At 39.8% G+C, this 24,267-nt stretch overlaps 1 protein-coding gene across 9 annotated transcripts; it reads left to right on the forward strand.

Moving 5' to 3' along the window:
* Positions 1 to 448: 448 nt before the first annotated feature.
* Positions 449 to 24,070, forward strand: LOC133562898 (DCN1-like protein 5). Of its 9 annotated transcripts, XM_061916715.1 has the most exons (12): positions 554 to 586; positions 2,507 to 2,546; positions 2,612 to 2,679; positions 10,623 to 10,806; positions 11,275 to 11,363; positions 11,496 to 11,598; positions 11,783 to 11,948; positions 12,017 to 12,108; positions 14,508 to 14,616; positions 14,714 to 14,818; positions 14,890 to 14,992; positions 23,775 to 24,070. In XM_061916715.1, exons 5-12 carry the CDS (start codon positions 11,336 to 11,338, stop codon positions 23,828 to 23,830), a joined length of 762 nt encoding a protein of 253 aa, XP_061772699.1. In that variant the 5' UTR covers positions 554 to 586; positions 2,507 to 2,546; positions 2,612 to 2,679; positions 10,623 to 10,806; positions 11,275 to 11,335; the 3' UTR covers positions 23,831 to 24,070. The 9 variants fall into 9 exon arrangements, with proteins under 9 accessions (XP_061772701.1, XP_061772700.1, XP_061772697.1 ...); XM_061916714.1 differs by lacking the exon at positions 2,507 to 2,546 and having other exon boundaries at positions 492 to 586; XM_061916720.1 differs by lacking the exons at positions 2,507 to 2,546; positions 11,275 to 11,363 and having other exon boundaries at positions 499 to 586; positions 10,623 to 10,675; positions 10,744 to 10,806.
* Positions 24,071 to 24,267: the final 197 nt, after the last annotated feature.

Here is a 24,267-nt window from a genome sequence, read left to right on the forward strand (position 1 = left end):
CTCTCGGGGTCGCGGGGGGCGCTGGCGCCTATCTCAGCTACAGTCGGGCGGAAGGCGGGGTACACCCTGGACAAGTCGCCACCTCATCGCAGGGCCAACACAAATAGACAGACAACATTCACACTCACATTCACACACTAGGGCCAATCAACCTATCCCCAGGTGCATGTCTTTGGAAGTGGGAGGAAGCCGGAGTACCCGGAGGGAACCCACGCATTCACGGGGAGAACATGCAAACTCCACACAGAAAGATCCCGAGCCTGGATTTGAACCCAGGACTGCAGGACCTTCGTATTGTGAGGCAGACGCACTAACCCCTCTGCCACCGTGAGATTATAATTATTGATTTGTAAAAAATATTTTTGGCATAAATTAGGTGAAGTTGCATAATTTCCCACGGCACACCAGACAATATCTCACGGCACATTAGTGTGCCGCGGCACAGTGGTTGAAAAACACCGCTCTACACCACCCCCGCTTAAAAAAAGTGGTCTCGCCCGCGACCCCGGAAGCTTCATCGGCACGCTCCGGCGTCTCCAAAAAGCCGGTGAAAAAGAGTGTGCCTTTTCAATTGTCATGGGAAAAAGTAAGTGTTTATTCAAGAATAATTCTATATGTTGGCAATAATGGCAAATATACACCCTCTCTATTCATCTGAAAGGTTTTATATGGAACATTCCACAAATGTCCGGGCGCATATGAGAATATAAGCTAGCGATCCGCTAGCTAGAAAACAAAGAGGCGTAGAAGCTCACTTATAGTCGAATGCTGGGTCGTTTTTTTATTCAAACATCTAGACTATAACAGCATGATGTAGTTGAGATAATCACCAATAATAATCAATGGAGAAGTTTGTGTCATGCTAGCTAAAACTCGTTACAAAACACATTGCTTCTAATAGGTTTCAAAACTGCGAAAGTGATGACGTCACTCCAACAAATGAACTCTGCTTCACCTTTTTGGTACGAACTGTTAAAGGCCTACTGAAATGAGATTTTCTTATTCAAACGGGGATAGCAGGTCCATTCTATGTGTCATACTTGATCATTTCGCGATATTGCCATATTTTTGCTGTAAGGATTTAGTAGAGAACATCGTTCGCAACTTTTGGTCGCTGATAAAAAAAGCCTTGCCTGTACCGGAAGTAGCAGACGATGTGCGCGTGACGTCACCGGTGTGAGGGCTCTTCACATCCTCACATTGTTTATAATGTGAGCCTCCAGCAGCAAGAGCTATTCGGACCGAGAAAGCGACGATTTCCCCATTAATTTGAGCGAGGATGAAAGATTTGTGGATAAGGAAAGTTAGAGTCCATCCATCCATCATCTTCCGCTTATCCGAGGTCGGGTCGCGGGGGCAGCAGCCTAAGCAGGGAAGCCCAGACTTCCCTATCTCCAGCCACTTCGTCTAGCTCTTCCCGGGGGATCCCGAGGCGTTCCCAGGCCAGCCGGGAGACATAGTCTTCCCAACGTGTCCTGGGTCTTCCCCGTGGCCTTCTACCAGGTGAACGTGCCCTAAACACCTCCCTAGGGAGGCGTTTGGGTGGCATCCTGACCAGATGCCCGAACCACCTCATCTGGTTCCTCTCGATGTGGAGGAGCAGCGGCTTTACGTTGAGTTCCTCCCGGATGGCAGAGCTTCTTACCCTATCTCTAAGGGAGAGCCCCGCCACCCGGCGGAGGAAACTCATTTCGGCTGCTTGTACCCGTGATCTTATCCCTTCGGTCATGACCCAAAGCTCATGACCATAGGCGAGGATGGGAACGTAGATCGACCGGTAAATTGAGAGCTTTGCCTTCCGGCTCAGCTCCTTCTTCACCACAACGGATCGATACAACGTCCGCATTACTGAAGACGCCGCACCGATCCACCTGTCGATCTCACGATCCACTCTTCACGAGTGGGGAAAGTTAGAGTGAAGCACAAAAAAAAAAAAAGCGACGGCTCCGGGCGGCAGCAGTGGGAGCGTTTCCGATGTATTTAGACACATTTACTAGGATAATTCTGGAAGATCCCTTATCTGCTTATTGTTTTAATAGTGTTTTAGTGAGATTGTAAAAGGCCTACTGAAACCCACTATTACCCACCACGCAGTCTGATAGTATATATATATATATATATATATATATATATATATATATATATATATATATATATATATCAATGATGAAATATTAACTTGCAACATGCTAATACAGCCTTTTTAGTTTACTAAATTGCAATTTTAAATTTCCCGGGACTTTTTTTAATGATGAGGTGTAAGCGTGACGTCACGGGCTGTTAGGAATATGAGCGCTGCGCACACACAGCTAAAAGTCGTCTGCTTTAACGGCATAATTACACAATATTTTGGACATCTGTGTTGCTGAATCTTTTGCAATTTGTTCAATTAATATTGAAGAAGTCAAAGTAGAATGACGGAGTTGGGAAGCTTTAGCCTTGAGCCAAACACACGGTGATTCCTTGTTTAAAATTCACTGACGCGAAACTTCACTATGGATCACAGCGAACATGGATCCCAACCGAATGTCAACCAGCAGGTTTCGGTGAGAAAATTGTGGTTAAAAAGTCGCCTCTTACCGGATATTAGCTGAGTTTGTGCCGTCCACAGCGCCCGTCGACTTCCCTGAGACACTGCGCGTCAACACCCGGCCGTGGACGTACACTTCAGACTATCAGGTACAGTTAAACTCACTAAAACACTAGCAACACAATAGAAAGATAGGAGATTTCCCAGAATTATACTAGTAAATGTCTCTGAAAACATATGTATCTGTCTCAATGCAACGCGATTGCGATCGCGTTTTTTTTTTAACTTTTTTGTTTTTTTCTAGTCCTTCGCTATCAATATCCTCAAACACAAATCTTTCATCCTCGCTCAAATTAATGGGGAAATGGTCATTTCCTCGGTCTGAAAAGCTGTTTTTGTTGGAGGCTCCCATTAAAATCAATGTGAATATATGAGGAGCCATCAACATGTGACGTCATCGTCTGCGACTTCCGGTAGAGGCAGGGCTTTTCTCCAGTTGCGAACTTTATCGTGGATGTTCTCTACTAAATCCTTTCAGCAAAAATATGGCAATATCGCGAAATGATCAAGTATAATACATAGAAAGGACCTGCTATCCCTGTTTAAATAAGAAACTCTCATTTCAGTAGGCCTTTAAGAAGGGGTTAAGATACAAACCCCATTTCCATATGAGTTGGGAAATTGTGTTAGATGTAAATATAAACGGAATACAATGATTTGCGAATCATTTTCAACCCATATTCAACTGAATATTAAAGACACAAATATTGAATATTCAAAGACAACATATTTGATGTTCAAACTGCTAAACTTTTTTATTTTTTTTGCAAATAGCCACATTCAACACGTTTTACAACAACGTGTCTTCGTAAAAAAGAGTGCGGGTACTTTCCTGGCCCGCCTGCGCTCCAGACCTGTCTCCCATCAAAAATGTGTGGCACATTATGAAGCGTAAAATACGACAGCGGAGACCCCGGACTGTTGAACGACTCAAGCTCTACATAAAACAAGAATGGGAAAGAATTCCACTTTCAAAGCTTCAACAATTAGTTTCCTCAGTTCCCAAACGTTTATTGAGTGTTGTTAAAAGAAAAGGTGATGTAACACAGTGGTGAACATGCCCTTTCCCAACTACTTTGGCACGTGTTGCAGCCATGAAATTCTAAGGTAATTATTAATTGCAAAAAAAAAAAATAAAGTTTGAGTTTGAACATCTAATATCTTGTCTTTGTTGTGCATTCAACTGAATATGGGTTCGAAAGGATTTGCAAATCATTGGATTCCGTTTATATTTACATCTAACACAATTTCCCAGCTCATATGGAAACGGGATTTGTACAAATCCTTTTCAACCCATATTTAGTTGAATGCACTACAAAGACAACATATTTGATGTTCAAACTCATTAGCTTTATTTTATGGAAAGAAGAAAGTGAATGAATGTTTATAACTGAATACATTTACATATGCATACAAATTTGTCTTTTTTTTTTATATATATTTTTTTATGAATTAAGTAACGTTTAGGATAACCTTTTTCTAAAACATTACATAGAATGTGAGATATAACAGGACAATGCATACGTGTATAATTTGTTTTCAAAACGCTTACAAAAAAGTGGCACCCCCAAAATTTACTGTGAGACCCCATTTTTATGACTTGTTAGGGTCCATGGGACCCCAATTTGAAAGTTCCTAGTGCCAACACTGCTGTCAACAGAGGGAAAAATGCTTTATTTAAATAAATATATTATTTATAAAGCAAGTTCAAGTATTATTGGCAAATTTGAATAAGAAAATCTCATTTCAGTAGGCCTTTAATTGTAAAGTCTTACCTCAAAGTCAGATGGCTGCGGTGAACGCCAGTGTCTTTGATGGAAGCTTTGGAGGAGCCATGCTCACAGCTGCCTTTCTTGACAGCTGCTGCAGGAGGAGGTCCAGTAAGTCACTGATGTCTCCAGTAAGAGCCGACTTAATATCACAATTTTCCCATCCAAAAACATGCTGGTTGACGTAGAGAAACATGTTCGCTTCACCGCTCTGTGTTAAAGCTTCACAACAAACAAAGAAACACCGGCTGTGTCTCGGTGCTAAAGGCAGCTGCAATACGCCGCTTTCCACCAACAGCATTCTTATTTGTGGTCTCCATTATTAATTGAACAAATTGCAAAAGATTCAGCAACACAGATGTCCAAATTACTTCGTAGTTATGTGATGAAAAGACACAACTTTTAGCTGTAAGTGGTGCTGGGCTAACATGTCCCCTCCAACAATAACACGCGTCATCATTCCGCAATGTTTTCAACAAGAAACTCCGCGGGAAATTTAAAATTGTCATTTAGAAAACCAAACCGGCCGTATTGGCATGTGTTGCAATGTTAATATTTCATCATTGATATATAAACTATCAGACTGTGTGGTCGGTAGTAGTGGGTTTCAATAAGCCTTTAATGTATGTGGGCTGTTCAGAACAGTTATTCAGTCAACAGACAAATCAAATTTCCACAACACAAGAGTGTCATTGGCAAAAAAACCATTAAAAAAAACATATTATGCAATAGAGCAGTGTTTTTCAACCACTGTGCCATGGGAGATTATGCAGTTTCACCTATTTGGGTTAAAAATATTTTTTGCAAACCATCCATCCATCCATTTTCTACTGCTTGTCCCTTTTGGGGTAGCGGGGGGTGCTGGAGCCTATCTCAGCTGCATTCGGGCGGAAGACAGTGTACACCCTGGACACGTCGCCACCTCATCACATGGCCAACACAGATAGACAGACTACATTCACACACTAGGGCAGTGGTTTGCAACCTTGTTGGAGGTACCGATCCCCACCAGTTTCATATGCGCATTCACCGAACCCTTCTTTAGTGAAAAATAAAATGTTTTTTAAATTCAAGACAAAGTTATATGTTTCTGGTAAGACTTTAGTAGTAACAAACACTTAGTTTAGAGTTATTTGAACACTAGAGGAACATATTCTAAGTAATAAAGACTTAATCTAGAGTTATTTGGTTAGGGGCAGGGTTAGAGGGTTAGGGTTATAATAAGGCCATGGGGAATAAGGCATTAATAAGTACTTAATAATGACTAATTAAGAGCCACTATGTTACTATTTTGCATGTTAATAAGCAACAGATTAATGGTGAATTGTTCCCCATACTAAAGTGTGACCATGTTTTTTTTTACTGGTGCACAAAATGAACCGTGCTGAACATCACCTTGTTCAAACAACAAAACCAACACAGTGCATAAACTCACAATAAATTACACACCTGCAAATCAGTCAGCTGTTGCCGTACCCGTAATACGCCGATAGAGAGAAGTTTTGTATTTACACGATGAGTCGGGTGTGTTTTGACCTCCGCCGAACCCCTGAGGCCGACTCACGAACCCCAGTAATTATAATCTGCAAATAATGTGCCGTTGTTGGGTGTTTGTGCTGTCTAGTGCTCGGCAGAGTAACCACGTTATTCCCCTTCAATATCAGTAGGTGGAAGCTGGTAGCTAATTACCTTGTAGATGTCGGTAACGCATCGTGTGAGACGACTATGGTTTGTCGCGATCACAATATGCAGAGGACAGCGGGAGGCAGCATGCAGGTAAAAGGCTATCTAATGCTTAACCAAAAATAAACAAAAGGTGAGTGCCCCTAAGAAAACGCATTAAAGCTTCGAGATGGCTATGCAGAACAAAACTAAACTGAACTGGCGACAAAGTAAACAAAACAGAATGCTGGACGACAGCAAAAGACTTACAGCGTGGTGGAGCGGAGACGGCGACCACAATGTACATCCATACATGACAATCAACAATGTCCACACAAAAAAAAGATGGCAACAACTTAGATGTATATTCTTGATTGCTAAACAAAGCAGGTGCAGGCAATAGCGCTGAAAGGAAGACAGGAAAAACTGCAACATGAAAATACCTAAAAAAAAACAGGAAATGACACCAAATAGGAGCGCAAGACACGAACTAAAAACATTATGCACGGAGCAAAACCAAACAACTCAAAATAAGTCACGGCGTGATGTGACAGGTCGCGACATACACCTACTTTGAGACAAGAGCTGTAGTGATGCATAGTTGGTTAAGGTTTAACTTCCTATCCAAACAATTGCGACAACTTTTTATTGTCTACTGAGTTTCATTTCTTAATGATTTCTGCTGCTGGTGTGCATCCGTTTTTTTTTCTTCAATGAAAAAAAGGCGCCTTGGCTCAAAAAAGTTGCAAAACACTGCAATAGAGATCGGCCGATATCTTTTTTCTAGGGCCGAAAACGATACAGATTATTATATTTGGAGCCGATTCAGTAAAAGTGAGATATTGGCGTTAACATTTCCAATAATACTATTACAAACTCCAACACTTGACTTTGTTTAAATGCAATGAAGCGTGTCAGACTGGTAATCAAAGCATGTTTTATTCAGTTAGGTTTAGTTAGTTTTAGGTTATCCTGAAGAATTTGGAGGTAATCTTCTTTCGCATTGTCCCATTTACTCTCTGTAAAGGACCAGATCCATTGTCAACAAAACAGGCCCAGCGCATAATACTACCACCACCGTGCTTGATGGTAGTAATGATGTTCCCAGGGATTAACTCCAAGCATATTGCTGGGTATTATGGCCAAACAGCTAAATTTTTGTTTCATCTGACCACAGAATGTTCTTCTAGAAGGTCTTATCTTGGTCCATGTGATGTCAGATAAAACAAAAATTGAGCTGTTTGCCACAATACCCAGCAAAAGTGATAAAGGAATGGCTAAATCAGGCTACAACTAAGCGTTTTAGAATGGCCTTCCCAAAGTCCTGACTTAAATGTGTGGACAATGCTGAAGAAACAAGTCCATGTCAGAAAACCAACACATTTAACTGAACTCGCACCAATTTTGTCAAGAGGAGTGGTCAAAAATTCAACCAGAAGCTTGTGGATGGCTACCAAAAGTGCCTTTTTGCAGTGAAAACATGCCAAGGGACATGTAACCAAATATTAACATTGCTGTATGTATACTTTTGACCCAGCAGATTTGGTCACATTTTCAGTAGACCCATAATAAATTCATAAAAGAACCAAACTTCATGAATGTTTTTTGTGACCAACTAGTATGTGCTCCAATCACTCTATCACAAAAAAATAAGAGTGGTAGAAATGATTGAAACTCAAGACAACCATGACATTATGTTCTTTACAAGTGTATGTAAACTTTTGATTGTGACTGTGTACAGTTGTGATCAAAATTATTCAACCCCCACACAATTTTGGTGTTTTAGCAAGTTGACATTTATTCCGTATTTAGTTTTTAGTCATATCAAATAAAGATGTGTCAAATAGACAAATGCAACTTAAATTGTAAACACTGTATTTTACAAAATACCCAAAAAAGCACATTTTCTTAATATCTCATTGACAAAATGATTCAACCCCCTAGTTACATGCATCTTTAGTACTTAGTAGAAACACCCTTTGGCAGTAATGACATCCTTCAAAGGTGATACATAACCGGACACAAGCTTCTTGCAACCATCTACAGATATTTTAGCCCATTCCTCTTGGGCAAAGGCCTCCAGTTCATTCATATTCTTGGGCTTGCGTGCTGCACCTGCCTTCTTCAAGTCCCACCACGGGTTTTCTATAGGATTTAGGTCTGGCGACTGTGAAGGCCACTCCAGAGTCTTCCAGCCCTTCTTCTGCAACCACTCTGATGTTGATTTGGAGGTATGCTTGGATCGTTGTCCTGTTGGAAGGTCCAAAGTCTCCCAAGCCTCAGCTTCCTCACTGACTTCATGACATTTGCAGCTAATATATCGTGCTAGGAAATATAATTCATAATGCCTTGAACGCGCTGGAGATTCCCGGTACCTGAGGCTGAGAAACAGCCCCAGAGCATGATTGACCCCCCACCATGCTTAACAGTAGGCAAGGTGTTCTTCTCTTTTTAAGCTTCATTTTTTTCTCCTCCAGACATAACGTTGATTCATAGGACCAAAGAGTTCCAGTTTTGGCTCATCACTTCATAGAACAGTTTCCCAAAACTTTTGGGGTTTGTCCAGATGATTTTTGGCATACTAGAGTCTATTTTCCTTGTGCCTGGTAGTCAGAAGTGGGGTGCGCCTGGGAGTTCTTGCATGGAGGCCTTCATCTCGTAGTGTGCGCCTTATTGTCTGGGACAAAATCTGCATTCCCCCCTCTGCAATGTCCTGTTGTAGTTCCTCAGCTGTTACCCGGGGGTTTTTTCACCACTGTACGCTTCAAATACCGGACAGCAGTTGCACACAGCATCCTCTTTCTACCACGCCCAGGTAGTTTTTCCACTGTGCCTTTAGCTTTAAACTTGCGAATTATGCTCCCAACTGTGTCTCTTGGAATGTGTAATGTATTTGCTATTTTCTTATATCCATATCCTTTCATATGAAGAGAAATTACCTCCTCTCTTTACTTCTTTGACCACTCCCTGGACTTCACAATGTTGCAAATACACCATTGACCATCTAAAAGAGGCTGAGTGTCACAGTCTTTTTCAATCAGTTATGGTTCTAATCACATCTACAGGTGTTTTCAACACCTGATTGAAAAGACCTTACTCAAATTCTGTTCTTAAGAGTTATGATCTTCAAGGGGTTGAATAATATTGTCAATGAGATATTAAGAGAAATGACAGTGTTTGGTATGTTACAAAATGTAATGTTGTAATTCAAGTTGCATTTGTCTATTTAATGCATCTTTATTTGATATGACTATAAACAAAATACGGAATAAATGTTTAACTTACTAAAACACCAAAATTGTGTGGGGGTTGAATAATTTTGATCACAACTGTAGTATATATATATATACATATATATATATATATATATTAGGGGTGTGGGGAAAAAAATCAATTTGAATTTGAATCGCGATTCTCACGTTGTGCGATTCAGAATAGATTCTTATTTTTTAAAAATCGATTTTTATTAATTTTTTTTTTTTTTTTTTAATCAACCCAAAGAAACAATACACAGCAATACCATAACAATGCAATCCAACTCCAAAACCAAACCTGACCCTGCAACACTCGGAACTGCAATAAACAGTATCAATATTAGTTATAATTTCAGCATAGTAGCGATTAAAAATCCCTCATTGACATTATCATTAGACATTTATAAAATGAACAAAAAGAACAATAGTGTCACAGTGGGTTACACTTGCATCGCATCTCATAAGCTTGACAACACACTGTGTCCAATATTTTCACAAAGATAAAACAAGTCATATTTTTGGTTCGTTTAATAGTTAAAACAAATTTACAATATTGCAATCAGTTGATAAAACTTTGTCATTTACAATTATAAAAGCTTTAAAAAAAAATCTAGTACTCTGCTAGCATGTCAGCAGACTTGGGTAGATCCTGCTGAAATCCTACGTATTGAATGAATACAGAATTGTTTTGAATTGGAAAAATATAGTTTTTGAATCGAGAATCGTGTTGAATTGAAAAATTGAATCGCGACCCCAAGAATCGATATTGAATCGAATCGTGGGACACCCAAAGATTCGCAGCCCTAATATATGGGTACCGTATATATATATATATATATATATATATATATATATATATATATATATATGTGTGTCTTGATTGGATTATCCAGAGAATAGTGCTCGATACCGTGGTAGAGCGCAATATGTAGGTGTGGGAAAAAATCACAAGACTACTTCATCTCTACAGATCTGTTTCATGAGGGGTTCCCTCAATCATCAGGAGATTTTTTTTTTTTTTTTCCCACACCTACATATATATATATATATATATATATATATATATATATATATATATTTATGTTAATCCCCAAAAACAATAACTGCCCGGGTTTCTAATAACGCGGGGTCTATAAAAAACAAAACATCGCCACTAACAACTGTGGCTTTAGGCAATCTTCTAATGTGTGTTTTTCAATAATGGCATTTGAAGTATCATTAGTGTTCATTGACCTCTATCAAACCTCGAATCTTGAACCTGCATTTTCTAATTGTATTGGTGTTAATCCAAAAAAAACACGACACAAAACAAATAATGTTTCATGCAACTGTTTTGTCTTCTCACAGGAAACATCTGCCAACTCTGACAGAATCCACGACAAGAAGTTTTAGAACCTTGTGTATGTGGGCTTTTTAAAATATTTTTATAAGATTTTGCTTGCCATTGCAATTTGAAGTCTTGCCACAGATTTGGGACCCTCCATCCAATTGTAATCGAGAAGATCTGAATGATAAAGGCTGCCACAAGTACGTAAGTAAGACCTGCATCCTGGATAATTGATCCTAAAAGGGTGTCAAAACCTTACAATTATATATGACATAGTGCACACTTCAACCATAATAATTGCATTACACTATAAACATTGTTAAAGGAATATGTCAAAACTTGCATTATTATATTTGTAAAGGTCAGAATTGAATGTTAAGGCACCTCTCTCTGCCCTGGTGTGTACAGTGGTGTGCAGAAATATTCGAACATGTCTAACATTAAGAAACTGATGTGTTATTTATTTTCAGAGCTTGATTTTCACTTTTCTGCCATTTTGAAAGGTCAAGGCAAAAATATTGATAATATTTCCTTTTCAAATTTATCAATCCAGTCTTTTTTACATCTTACTCTATCATTTTGTGGGACGCCTTTTGAAAACATTCAAAGCAGCGCATCTTTCTGCCATTGTGTTGATGTATTTCCAACCTCCATGTCATTCCACACTCCCAGAAGTCAGTTGTTATGAACAAAAAGGGAGTTTTGACTGTTCCCAAGACATTGATAGTTATTCATGCAGGTGTCTCATTACGGAATATACGGTAAGTATGGTTGAAAGTTCATTATGAAATAATCAATGGTTTTATTGGACTATTTTAATTGAAATAAGATTTTGCTTACCAGTTCATGGCAAGTGTTGTAATAATTTTGCACACCATTGTATGTTCGTGTAGCCCAGCCCGCTGTGAAGCCCATTGAAGGTCTTGTGATGCCTGTGAAGAAGAAAAGAAAGCTCCCTGATCCGGAGGATCATCAGCTCAAGTGTAAAATCACAAGGTAAACAAACGCTCATGTATCTTTCGTGCGCAATTTCAACAAAAATGAACTAATTGGTATTGCGTAAGTTGTTAAACAAGCCAAAAAAACAAACATAAGATGGATAGTCCAAATCTTTCTAGCTCTTGGATTTGACCACAGATTCGAGAGCGTTGTTGGTGATGATGTGTTCTTAACACTTTAGCTTCACCCGACCTCCTATTTGCGCATCCAAGCCTTTCAGCACAGACAAGCCCTTCTCTGGCAGAAAGTGCCTGGCTTGGTTCTACGAGTACGCGGGCCGAGACGAGGTGCTGGGCCCCGAAGCCATGGAGAAGTTCTGTGAAGACCTGTGCGTGGCTCCTGAGAACGTGAGTCCGCTCTAATATGCTGGTGAACTAAGCATCCAACATGAAACGCGTTGCGTTCCGTGTTGCAGATCATTATGCTGGTTTTAGCCTGGCATCTGGAAGCAGTCAACATGGGCTTCTTTACCAAAGACGAGTGGCTCAGAGGAATGACGTCCTTACAGTAAGATGACTACTTTTCATTTTGGGGGTTCCAAAAGATTTGGTCTATCAGCCACCCCATGGCCTAAATGAAACCAACCATTGATACCGTCGCCATAGAAACATTGAAAACCACAAAGCATAAACAGCATAGATGGCGTTGCGTCACAAGCAACGCAATTAACAAAAAAACTTAATGATAAATCATATTATACTGTAAGTAATCAGCTAATGCCTCTATTCAGTTAACTGTAGAATCTCATACTCGCTGGGCACAGAATATGATGTAGAAAAAAAACATTGGCATTACCAGCTGTGGCTGTAGGCAATCTTTTGATGATATAGTTTAATAATTACTCTATATAAAATGGTAAAACCTGTATTTGTAATAGAATTTTCAACAGCTAACATCTTTACCTACCTCTGTCTGTTGCGAAATTCAAGCACATTGCAATTAAACTATTAGCGCTATTAATGCTAACTGAGTAGTAAGCTCTTTATTGCTTCAGTCGTATTCTGTAATACGGTAGCTCCCCGCTATCAACTAGACCCGTCTTTCTCAAACTTTTTCCACAAAGTACCACCTCAGAAAACACTTGGCTCTCCAAGTACCACCATAATGACAAACTTTAAAATGCAGTAGCGTAGTAGGCCTCTGTATTAATTGAAAACAAGGTAGAGGTTGTATTCAACGAGTATGTTTAATATTTTTGGGCACACAGTTACACACAGTTCGAACAGTAACACAAAGGAAAATAAAACACTGTACTTTAATCAAGTGATTGTGGTGGATGGCCTGAAGCTTAAACAGCAAGCAAAGTGGTTTTAGTACAAAAGTTTTATTTACCCATAATCAAAAGTACAGAGTTGGATTGAATTGCCCATGCAGACAGACAACGTCCTCCGGAGAGACGTGGATGATCGAAATCATGCCAATCATAACATAATATTGGTCTACTGGCCTTTCATATGTTTCCCTCATGTGTCAAGGTCCCGTTGTTTTGGACTTGTTTGCTCTGAAACATCCTTGAATCCCTTAGTCATAATATAAAATCAAAACATTTTGTAAAATGGTTAGCCTGACCACAAGTTCAACTTTCACCTACAAATGCTCTTCCAGTGATTCAGAAGCTTTTAGACATACTTTTAATTGGTATAATATGGTATAAAAGGTCAGAAATTCCACTACATGATTCTTTGGTGTACCACAAGATGAGCCACTAGTGGTAAAACACATACTAGAGTTTAAATATCACAGGACTGGGTTACAGTCCAAGAATGATTAATAAAAACACCCAATAATGTACTCATATATATATATATATATATATATATATGTATGTATGTATGTATGTATGTATGTATGTATGTATGTATGTATGTATGTATGTATGTATGTATGTATGTATGTATGTGTGTGTGTGTGTGTGTGTGTGGCAGACCAGATGTTGCCACAGCCCTTGACACATGGCCCTATATTTTTATAAAAATGCACTTTAACACAGGTATCATGGCTGTGGCAACATCTGGCCTGCCACATTTTTAAAATGAGGCCTGCGAAAGCCTGGAAATATAATGTGCATCAAAAAGGCCTTTTTGTCTTTTTTTATTAATGTACAGTATTTCAATTTGGAATAAATAATAATGAATTATTTAGAAAACATTTTTATTCAACATTTATCGATTTTTTGGGAAAATTGGGAATTGATTTAGAAGCAGAATAAATAAAAATCGCAATTTGAATGTGAATTGATTTTTTTTTTTAAGGACCCATAATTAGGATGTAATAGTATAATGATAAACTGGGGTAAAATTCCAGACGGTTAATCATACCATTTAAATTTTTAATAACCGAAAAATTGTCATTTATTAATGCATTTTAGGCAACACTGCTTACTTGAAAACTGAAGCGCTGCAGCATCTGTGCACTAGAGCCGAACAGAACACTTATATTCAATTGAATATAAGTTGAAAAGGATTTGCAAATCATTGCATTCTGTTTTTATTTACCATTTCTGTAACATGCCAACTTCACTGGTCTTGGGTTTTGTACTTGAGGTACATACATACATTTTGAATCTGTTGTTTGTGTTTTTTTTTGTATTTTAATAAAACTTGGTGAAAGGATTTTAGTATAAGTAGTTTTTGAAAATTGAGCACATTTAAAATTACAGCGTTAATAATAACCGTGACAAGAAATGTTCATACCGTGACATCCCTACCCATAATGTATATTTATTTACATTTAATAAATACACAATTAGTCAGGATATACCAGTTAATAAATACAAATGTGTTTAAAGGGAGCTATGTTTTCCTCTCCACTTCATCATGCACTCCAAATTATTGAAGTTCAAAAATACCTATTTAAAACTTTTTTTTCCACATGCTTGTAGTACTGTAACGTGCACCTGTCTGCAGGTGTGACTGCACACAGAGGTTACAAAGCAAACTGGATGACCTGCGTGGTGAGCTCAATGACTCTGGCCTTTTTAAAAACATCTACAGATATTCTTTTGACTTTGCCAGGGTGAGTTAACTTCTACCTCGTCTGGTTTTGTGTCGCCAAGTGTTTAAAATCTGCTCACCGTTCTTTCCAATGCGTGTCCGTGTGTGGGCACCATCAGGATAAAGACCAGAGGAACCTGGACATGGACACTGCTAAATCCATGCTGGCCTTGTTGCTAGGCAGATCTTGGCCTCTCCTCCCAGTCTTCATCCAGTTCCTAGAAGTAAGTGCGAGGGGACGGAGAAAGGGTTTGTTTAGTCATGACCAGAAGAGGGTTTGAAATGTGTCCCACAGCAGTCCAAGTACAAGGGTGTGAACAAGGACCAGTGGTACAACGTGTTGGAGTTCAGCAGAACAATTCGTACTGACCTGACCAACTACGACGAAGACGGAGCTTGTAAGTTTTGCTTGATTCCATTAGGAATTTAATTATTTGGAATTAAAAGTTTAAGTTGTCTTTCATTTGTGAAACAAAAATACAAACGACCACAAATTAATAACTAAAAAGAAGCCGTAAAATAAAAGTCGCAAAGCATTTATTGACTCGAATGTACAAAACCCAAAACCAGCGATGTTGTGTAAATGGTAAATAAAAACAGAATTTAATTATTTGCAAATCCTTTTACATTTTTATTCATTTGAATAGACTGCAAAGACAAGATATGTAATATTTGAACTAACGTAGAATTTAATGGCAGCAACTCATTGCAAAAAAGTTAGCACTGGGGCATTTTTACCACTGTGTTACATGGCCTTTCCTTTTAACAACACTCAGTAAAAGTTTGGGAACTGAGGAGACCAATTTTTGAAGCTTTTCAGTTGGAATTATTTCCCATTCTTGCTTGATGTACAGCTTAAGTTGTTCCCTTGTGGTTTTTGACGCTTCATAATGCGCCACACATTTTCAATGGGAGACAGGTCTGGACTACAGGCAGGCCAGTCTAGTACCCGCACTCTTACTATGAAGCCACGCTGTTGTAACATGTGCACAATGTGGCTTGGCATTGTCTTGCTGAAATAGGCAGGGGCATCCATGAAAAAGACTGCTGGGATGGCAATCAATCAATCAATGAATGTTTATTTATATAGCCCCAAATCACAGATGTCTCAAAGGACTGCACACATCATTACGACTACAACATCCTCGGAAGAACCCACAAAAGGGCAAGGAAAACTCACACCCAGTGGGCAGGGAGAATTCACATCCAGTGGGACGCCAGTGACAATGCTGACTATGAGAAACCTTGGAGAAGACCTCAGATGTGGGCAACCCCCCCCTCTAGGGGACCGAAAGCAATGGATGTGGAGCGGGTCCAACATGATACTGTGAAAGTTCAATCCATAGTGGCTCCAACACAGCCGCGAGAGTTCAGTTCAAGCGGATCCAAGACAGCAGCGAGAGTCCCGTCCACAGGAGACCATCTCAAGCGGAGGCGGATCAGCAGCGTAGAGATGTCCCCAACCGATACAGGCAAGCGGTCCATCCTGGGTCCCGACGAGCGGTCCATCCTGGGTCTCGACTCTGGACAGCCAGTACTTCATCCATGGTCATCGGACCGGACCCCTCCACAAGGGAGAGGGGGACTTAGGAGAAAGAAAAGAAGCGGCAGATCAACTGGTCTAAAAAGGAGGTCTATTTAAAGGCTAGAGTATACAGATGAGTTTTAAGGTGAGACTTAAATGCTTCTACCGAGGTAGCATCTCGAACTGTTACCGGGAGGGCATTCCAGAGTACTGGAGCCCGAACGGAAAACGCTCTATAGCCCGCAGACTTTTTTGGGGCTCTAGGAATCACTAATAAGCCGGAGTCTTTTGAACGCAGATTTCTTGCCGGGACATATGGTACAATACAATCGGCAAGATAGGATGGAGCTAGACCGTGTAGTATTTTATACGTAAGTAGTAAAACCTTAAAGTCACATCTTAAGTGCACAGGAAGCCAGTGCAGGTGAGCCAGTACAGGCGTAATATGATCAAACTTTCTTGTTCTTGTCAAAAGTCTAGCAGCCGCATTTTGTACCAACTGTAATCTTTTAATGCTAGACATGGGGAGACCCGAAAATAATACGTTACAGTAATCGAGACGAGACGTAACAAACGCATGGATAATGATCTCGGCGTCTTTAGTGGACCAAATGGAGCGAATTTTAGCGATATTACGGAGATGAAAGAAGGCCGTTTTAGTAACGCTTTTAATGTGTGACTCAAAGGAGAGAGTTGGGTCGAAGATAATACCCAGATTTTTTACCGAGTCACCTTGTTTTATTATTTGGTTGTCAAATGTTAAAGTTGGATTATTAAATAGAGGTCGGTGTCTAGCAGGACCGATAATCAGCATTTCCGTTTTTTTGGCGTTAAGTTGCAAAAAGTTAGCGGACATCCATTGTTTAATTTCATTAAGACACGCTTCCAACTGACTACGGTCTGGCGTGTTGGTCAGCTTAAGGGGCATGTAGAGTTGGGTGTCATCAGCATAACAGTGAAATCTAATACCTTATTTGCGTATGACGTCACCCAGCGGCAGCATGTAGATGCTGAAGAGTGCAGGGCCAAGGACCGACATACAGTATGTTGCTCCAAAACCTGTACGTACCTTTCAAGGCCTACTGAAATGAGATTTTCTTATTTAAACAAGAATAGCAGGTCCATTCTATGTGTCATACTTGATGATTTAGCGATATTGCCATATTTTCGCTGAAATGATTTAGTAGAGAACATCGACGATGAAGTTCGCAACTTTTGGTCGCTAATAGAAAAGCCCCTATGTGCACGCGACGTCACGAGTTGCAGGGCTCCACACATTTTCACATTGTTTATCATGGGAGCCACCAGCAGTAAGAGCAATTCGGACCGAGAAAGCGACAATTTCCCCATTAATTTGAGCGAGGATGAAAGATTCGTGAATTAGGATATTGATAGTGAAGGACTAGAAAGAGGAAAAAAAAGCGGCGGCAGTGTGAGCGTTTCAGATGTAATTAGACACATTTACTAGGATAATTCTGGAAGATCGCTTATCTGCTTATTGTTTTAATAGTGTTTTAGTGAGATTTTAAAGATTGTAAAGACATACCTCGAGGTCGGGTGGCTGCGGTGAACACTCTGTGTCTCAGAGAGAAGCCGAGGAGCCAAGCTCACAGCTGCCGCTACTGCAGGAGGACGAATAATCCACTGATGTCTCCGGTAGGATATATATCACAATTTCCCCTTCCAAAAACATGCTGGTTGATGTAGAGAAAACATGTTGGCTTGACCGCTCTGCTTCACAACAAACAAAGAAACACCGGCTGTGTATCGGTGCCAAAGACAGCTGCAATCCACCGCTTTCCACCAACAGCATTGTTCTTTGTAGTCTCCATTATTAAATGAACAAATTGCAAAAGATTCAGCAACACAGGTGTCCAAAATACTGTGTAATTATGCGATTAAAGCAGACGACTTTAGCCGCTAGTGGTGCAGCGCTAATATTTCCTGACAGTCCGTGACGTCACGCGTACGCGTCATCATTCCGCGACGTTTTCAACAAGACACTCGCGGGAAATTTAAAATTGCAATTTAGTAAACTAAAAAGGCCACATTGGCACGTGTTGCATTGTTAATATGTCATCATTGATATATAAACTATAAGACTGCATGGTCGGTAGTAGTGGCTTTCAGTAGGCCTTTCAGCATTCACAGATGTGTAAGTTACCCATGCCTTGGGCACTAATACACCAACATATTTCAATCAATCAATCAATGTTTACTTATATAGCCCTAAATCACTAGTGTCTCAAAGGGCTGCACAAACCACTACGACATCCTCGGTAGGCCCACATAAGGGCAAGGAAAACTCACCCAGTGGGACATCGGTGACAATAATGACCCAGTGGGACGTCTGTGACAATGATGACTATGAGAACCTTGGAGAGGAGGAAAGCAATGGATGTCGAGCGGGTCTAACATGATACTGTGAAAGTTCAATCCATAATGGATCCAACACAGTCGCGAGAGTCCAGTCCAAAGCGGATCCAACACAGCAGCGAGAGTCCCGTTCATAGCGGAGCCAGCAGGAAACCATCCCAAGCGGAGGCGGATCAGCAGCGCAGAGATGTCCCCAGCCGATACACAGGCGAGCAGTACATGGCCACCGGATCGGACCGGACCCCCTCCACAAGGGAGGGTGGGACATAGAAGAAAAAGAAAAGAAACGGCAGATCAACTGGTCTAAAAAGGGAGTCTATTTAAAGGCTAGAGTATACAAATGAGTTTTAAGGTGAGACTTAAATGCTTCTACTGAGGTGGCATCTCGAACTGTTACCGGGAGGGTATTCCAGAGTACTGGAGCCCGAACAGAAAACGCTCTATAGCCCGCAGACTTTTTTGGGGGCTTTGGGAATCACTAATAAGCCGGAGTCCTTTGAACGCAGATTTCTTGCCGGGACATATGGTACAATACAATCGGCAAGATAGGATGGAGCTAGACCGTGTAGTATTTTATAGATAAGTAGTAAAACCTTAAAGTCACATCTTAAGTGCACAGGAAGCCAGTGCAGGTGAGCCAGTACAGGCGTAATGTGATCAAACTTTCTTGTTCTTGTCAAAAGTCTAGCAGCCGCATTTTGTACCAACTGTAATCTTTTAATGCTAGACATGGGGAGACCCGAAAATAATACGTTACAGTAATCGAGACGAGACGTAACAAACGCATGGATAATGATCTCGGCGTCTTTAGTGGACAGAATGGAGCGAATTTTAGCGATATTACGGAGATGAAAGAAGGCTGTTTTAGTAACGCTTTTAATGTGTGCCTCAAAGGAGAGAGTTGGGTCGAAGATAATACCCAGATTCTTTACCGTGTCGCCTTGTTTAATTATTTGGTTGTCAAATGTTAGAGTTGTATTATTAAATAGAGTTTGGTGTCTAGCAAGACCGATAATCAGCAGTTCCGTTTTTTTGGCGTTGAGTTGCAAAAAGTTAGCGGACATCCATTGTTTAATTTCATTAAGACACGCCTCCAGCTGACTACAATCCGGCGTGTTGGTCAGCTTTAGGGGCATGTAGAGTTGGGTGTCATCAGCATAACAGTGAAAGCTAATACCGTATTTGCGTATGATGTCACCTAGCGGCAGCATGTAGATGCTGAAGAGTGCAGGGCCAAGGACCGAACCCTGGGGAACTCCACACGTTACCTTAACGTAGTCCGAGGTCAAATTGTTATGGGAGACACACTGCATCCTATCAGTAAGATAAGAGTTAAACCAAGACAGGGCTAAGTCTGACATACCAATTCGTGTTTTGATACTTTCTAATAAAATATTATGATCGACGGTATCGAAAGCAGCGCTAAGATCGAGGAGCAGCAACATAGATGACGCATCAGAATCCATCGTTAGCAATAGATCATTAGTCATTTTTGCGAGGGCTGTCTCCGTGGAGTGATTTGCCCTGAAACCGGATTGAAAGGTTTCACATAGATTGTTAGACGCTAAGTGTTCATTTAATTGCTCCGCAACAATTTTTTCGAGGATTTTTGAAATAAAGGGAAGGTGAGACACCGTTCGGTAGTTTACCATGAGGTCAGGATCGAGGTTAGGTCTTTTAAGAAGAGGATGAATAACCGCTTTTTTGAATGCTAGGGGAACAGTGCCCGAGGAGAGTGATACGTTTATAATATTTATCACTGATGGACCTAATAATACAAAGAGCTCCTTGATCAGTTTCCCAGGAAGTGGGTCAAGTAAACATGTTGTTTGTTTTATTCCATTTACACGTTGTAACAATTCCTCTAATGTTATTTGCAAAAAATAAAGTTTTCCAGTTCAAATGTTAAGTATCTTGTCTTTGCAGTCTATTCAATTGAATATAGGTTGAAAAGGAATCACAAATTATTGTATTCTGTTTTTATTTACGATTTATACAACGTGCCAACTTCACTGGTTTCGGGTTTTGTACAATTATTGCAACCCTAATGAATATTAGGCCTGCAACTAATGATTATTTTGATAGTCGATTAGTCAACAATTATCTTAACGATTAGTCAACTAATCAGATAATAAAGCATACACATTTAATGTCTTTAATTTTCCCATCAACTTTTAAATGCATTAAGTTATTTTAGGCATGTGGTTAATAATAACAAAGACAACTAATTCATTCATAAATATTTATTTATACTGTAACTGTGCTGCTCATTCAGCTGGTACTAAATTAAAGATGACTAGTAAAATGTTGTACGTGTGGTTTGAGTGGGTTAATGTCTTTTTTTACGTCTTTGCAATTGACACTGATTTAAAGAGTACTTGATTTGATGTAGACAAAGTTTAGCTGGCTGACTTTGAGTAAAATGATAGATAGTTGAAGTTATTTTTCACACAACTTTGTCTCATCTTGAAGCTAACACTCTAATAGAAGCTGAGATCGCATCCTCCCTACAAATGTCCGACACCATGTCTCCGCTTTAAATGCTGGCCAATCACAGATGTACTGCCATAAAAACAAGGTCCACTTTGCATAATGAGCAAGGTATTAGGGCTGGGCGATATATCGATATACGGGATATATCGTGGGTTTGTCTCTGTGCGATATATAAAATGACTATATTGTGATATTCAAGTATACGTTCTCACGCAGTTGTTTTTAGCTGCAGGCGTTAAACTGCATGCGTCTCTCCCTCTTACTTGTCTGTCCTTCTCACAGAGACCTAAAACAAGCGCACTTTCTTAAATACGTCACACGTGCAACGTCACACGCCCTCCCCGAGCGGAGAGGTAGCAGCATGGGAAACGTTAGCTGTGATGCTAGCGAAGCCGTGAGAAAGAAGGTGCGAATCTGGTAACAAATGAAGGATTAATTCCCAAGAAAAACAGCAGGGGGTCCATTGTCTGGTGGTGGTTCGGCTTCAAGCGGGAAGATGTCGAATAGAAAACTTTAATTTGTCAAGTGTGGGGCACAAGCTTTGCTACCAAAAGTAGCATTACTGCTAATATGTAGCATCATTTGAAAAGTCACCTGTTTATTAAATACAGTTTTGGTCAATTGACTTAGTTGTGATTTCCTTCTCTGCATAAAAGTTTAAAAGTAGCATATATTAATGCAGTATGAAGAAAAATGTTTTAATGTAGACACATAGAATCATCATACTGCTGTGATTATATGTACCAAGTGTTAATTCAAGGCTAAGGCAAAATATTGAGATATATATCGTGTATCGCGATATGGCCTAAAAATATCGAGATATTAAACAAAGGCCATATCGCCCAGCCCTACAAGGTATTCATGTTTTTGATAAGAATAAGAGGAATAATTGTCACACTTGACATTTTATCACTGGCCATGTTTTTGCGAGTGACCAACTTCCTCCCAGAAAAACACGGGTAAAGATGACTATCGTTGGCAAATATAAATGTCTGCAACAAATGTTATTGTCGACAAATCGTTGCAGCCCTAATATATATCACAATATTTGGTATATAAATGATAATAGAACCATTTCAAAATGTGTTTCAAATGCTTCTAATTTAGCTGTTGACAAATAGAGAAGGTCACATGTCATTACGGTTGTATTTTCTCAAAACTATTAGTCTGGTAATATCTGGTTCTATCCACACTGATTTTTCTGTTTTGGCTACTTTACATTGTTCCAATGCCAAGTAGGTACAGGAGCAGTATTGGTGATTATTCACATTTTAAAGATTTTTAAAAATCAGATTTTTGATGGTAATTACAATTGGACAAACATTATCAATTACACTTTAAAATGACTGATTTCAATCCGTTGGTTTTTGCCCTCAAAGCCTTCTTTTGTCCAGGGATTTATTACCTTAGTTCAGGGGTAGGGAACCTATGGATCGCAAGCCAGATGTGGCTCTTTTGATGACTGCATCTGGCTCTCGGATAAATCTGAGCTAACATCGCTTGACACGATAAGTAATGAATAATTCCACTTGTTAAAAATAACGTTCAAAATATAAAACATTCTCATGCTTTTTTATGTTCAAGAAGTTGCGTTAATGGTAAGAAGTAATTTATTTATTATTGGTTAGTGTGGGGCTTGCCCTCCTGGGGGTTCTTCAGACCACCAAGCACCAACATGAGAGCCTGTTTCAGGGTTACAATATTGTTTTATTTTTCAATAAGTCTCTCAGTTGCTTTCCAGCAATTGTCTTTTTCTCTTTTGTTCTCGCTCGCGCTCTGGCTCCATTTTCAACCCCGTCTCAACTTCTGGCTGCTGCTTATAACAGAGCGACAGGTGATTAGATAACAAGGCCCAGATGGGCTATCTACGCACCTGTCGCTGATTTCGAGGCCGGTCCTGGCACACCCTGCTTCGCTGCAGGCTCGCAGGCCACGTCCCCTCCACAGTTAGCATTAGAATAACAATGTTATTCCAAAGAATAAGAGACTTATTATACTCTAGAAATGTTGGTCTTACTTAAAAATGCACGCGTCTAGTTGTGTTCAGTGTTTAAAAAAATATACTATATGGCTCTTACAGAAATACATTTTAAAATATTTGGCTTTCTTGGCTCTCTCAGCCAAAAAGGTTCCCGACCCCTGCCTTAGTTTGTCAACAATAAACGACAAAAGACTGTTTGATAGTCAAATATTTCGACCTGATCGATCTCTCGAGAGCTCTATCTTGCAGTTGGCATATGCTCCTATAAAATAGAATAGAATAGAAAGTACTTTATTGATCCCTGGGGGAAATTCAGCACCACAGTTCGCTCACAGTAGATAATAATGTATGTCATGTAGCATGTTCTGCCATTCCTCCTCCTCCTAGGAGGGTATTTGTAAGAAACATAGTTTATTTGCCGCCATGGAGGCGATGATTACGGCTTTAAAAGTGGTTTGCACTGTGGGTGGCCGTTTGTTCGCTTCGCTGTCACATTTTCAGAACACAGTGAGGTTGTGTCATTAACATGAATTATCGCGATGTAACGAGCTCTATCGCGCAACTTCAGTGTTTACCAATTTTTTTTGTATCTTGTTAAAAAAAAAAAAAAATTAGGATGCCATATTTATTTATATTTTTAAAACAAAAATGTCAGCCATTGCATGGACGCATGAGTAAACTCAGCCTTGCAATACTAAACGTCGTCGTACCCCTGCAGCCATGTCTCCTTCTGAAACTATCTTTAAATAATTGCGACATACCTTACCTTCTTGTTGCTGAACACCGCACCTTGTTTGATTGACAGGGCCGGTGCTTCTAGACGAGTTTGTGGAATGGCACAAAGCTTGCTCTGCATTGTAGCAGCCTGACGCTACACCAAAGTCGACAACCACATGATCGGAAAAACAAGAGGAGGAGAAAAGACGACACACTGATGGACTGTGACAATACGCACACACACACACACACACACACACACATTGGACTTGCGGAAAGGACTGAATTCTTAAAATGAGAGAAGCCCTTAAACCTTTTTCTTGATTTATTTGTCCCTCATTTGTTTATAGATGTTCACAATAATAAACATGAAATTTGATGTGACATGCCGTTTTTTCTTGAGAGGACCTCATTGAAAATACAGTAATTTCCTAGTGGAATATAAAGAATAGTTAATATTTATACTACACTGTATATTCCGCATTAATATTTATATTTTTTCATAAATCGACACTGCGCCTAACGTACGTGTTAATTGTGGTTGTGCTTACCGAACTCGAAGCTATTTTACTTGGTATGAG

This window comes from Nerophis ophidion, linkage group LG12 (genome assembly GCF_033978795.1).
Source record: "Nerophis ophidion isolate RoL-2023_Sa linkage group LG12, RoL_Noph_v1.0, whole genome shotgun sequence".
NCBI classification, from domain to species: Eukaryota; Metazoa; Chordata; class Actinopteri; order Syngnathiformes; family Syngnathidae; genus Nerophis; species Nerophis ophidion.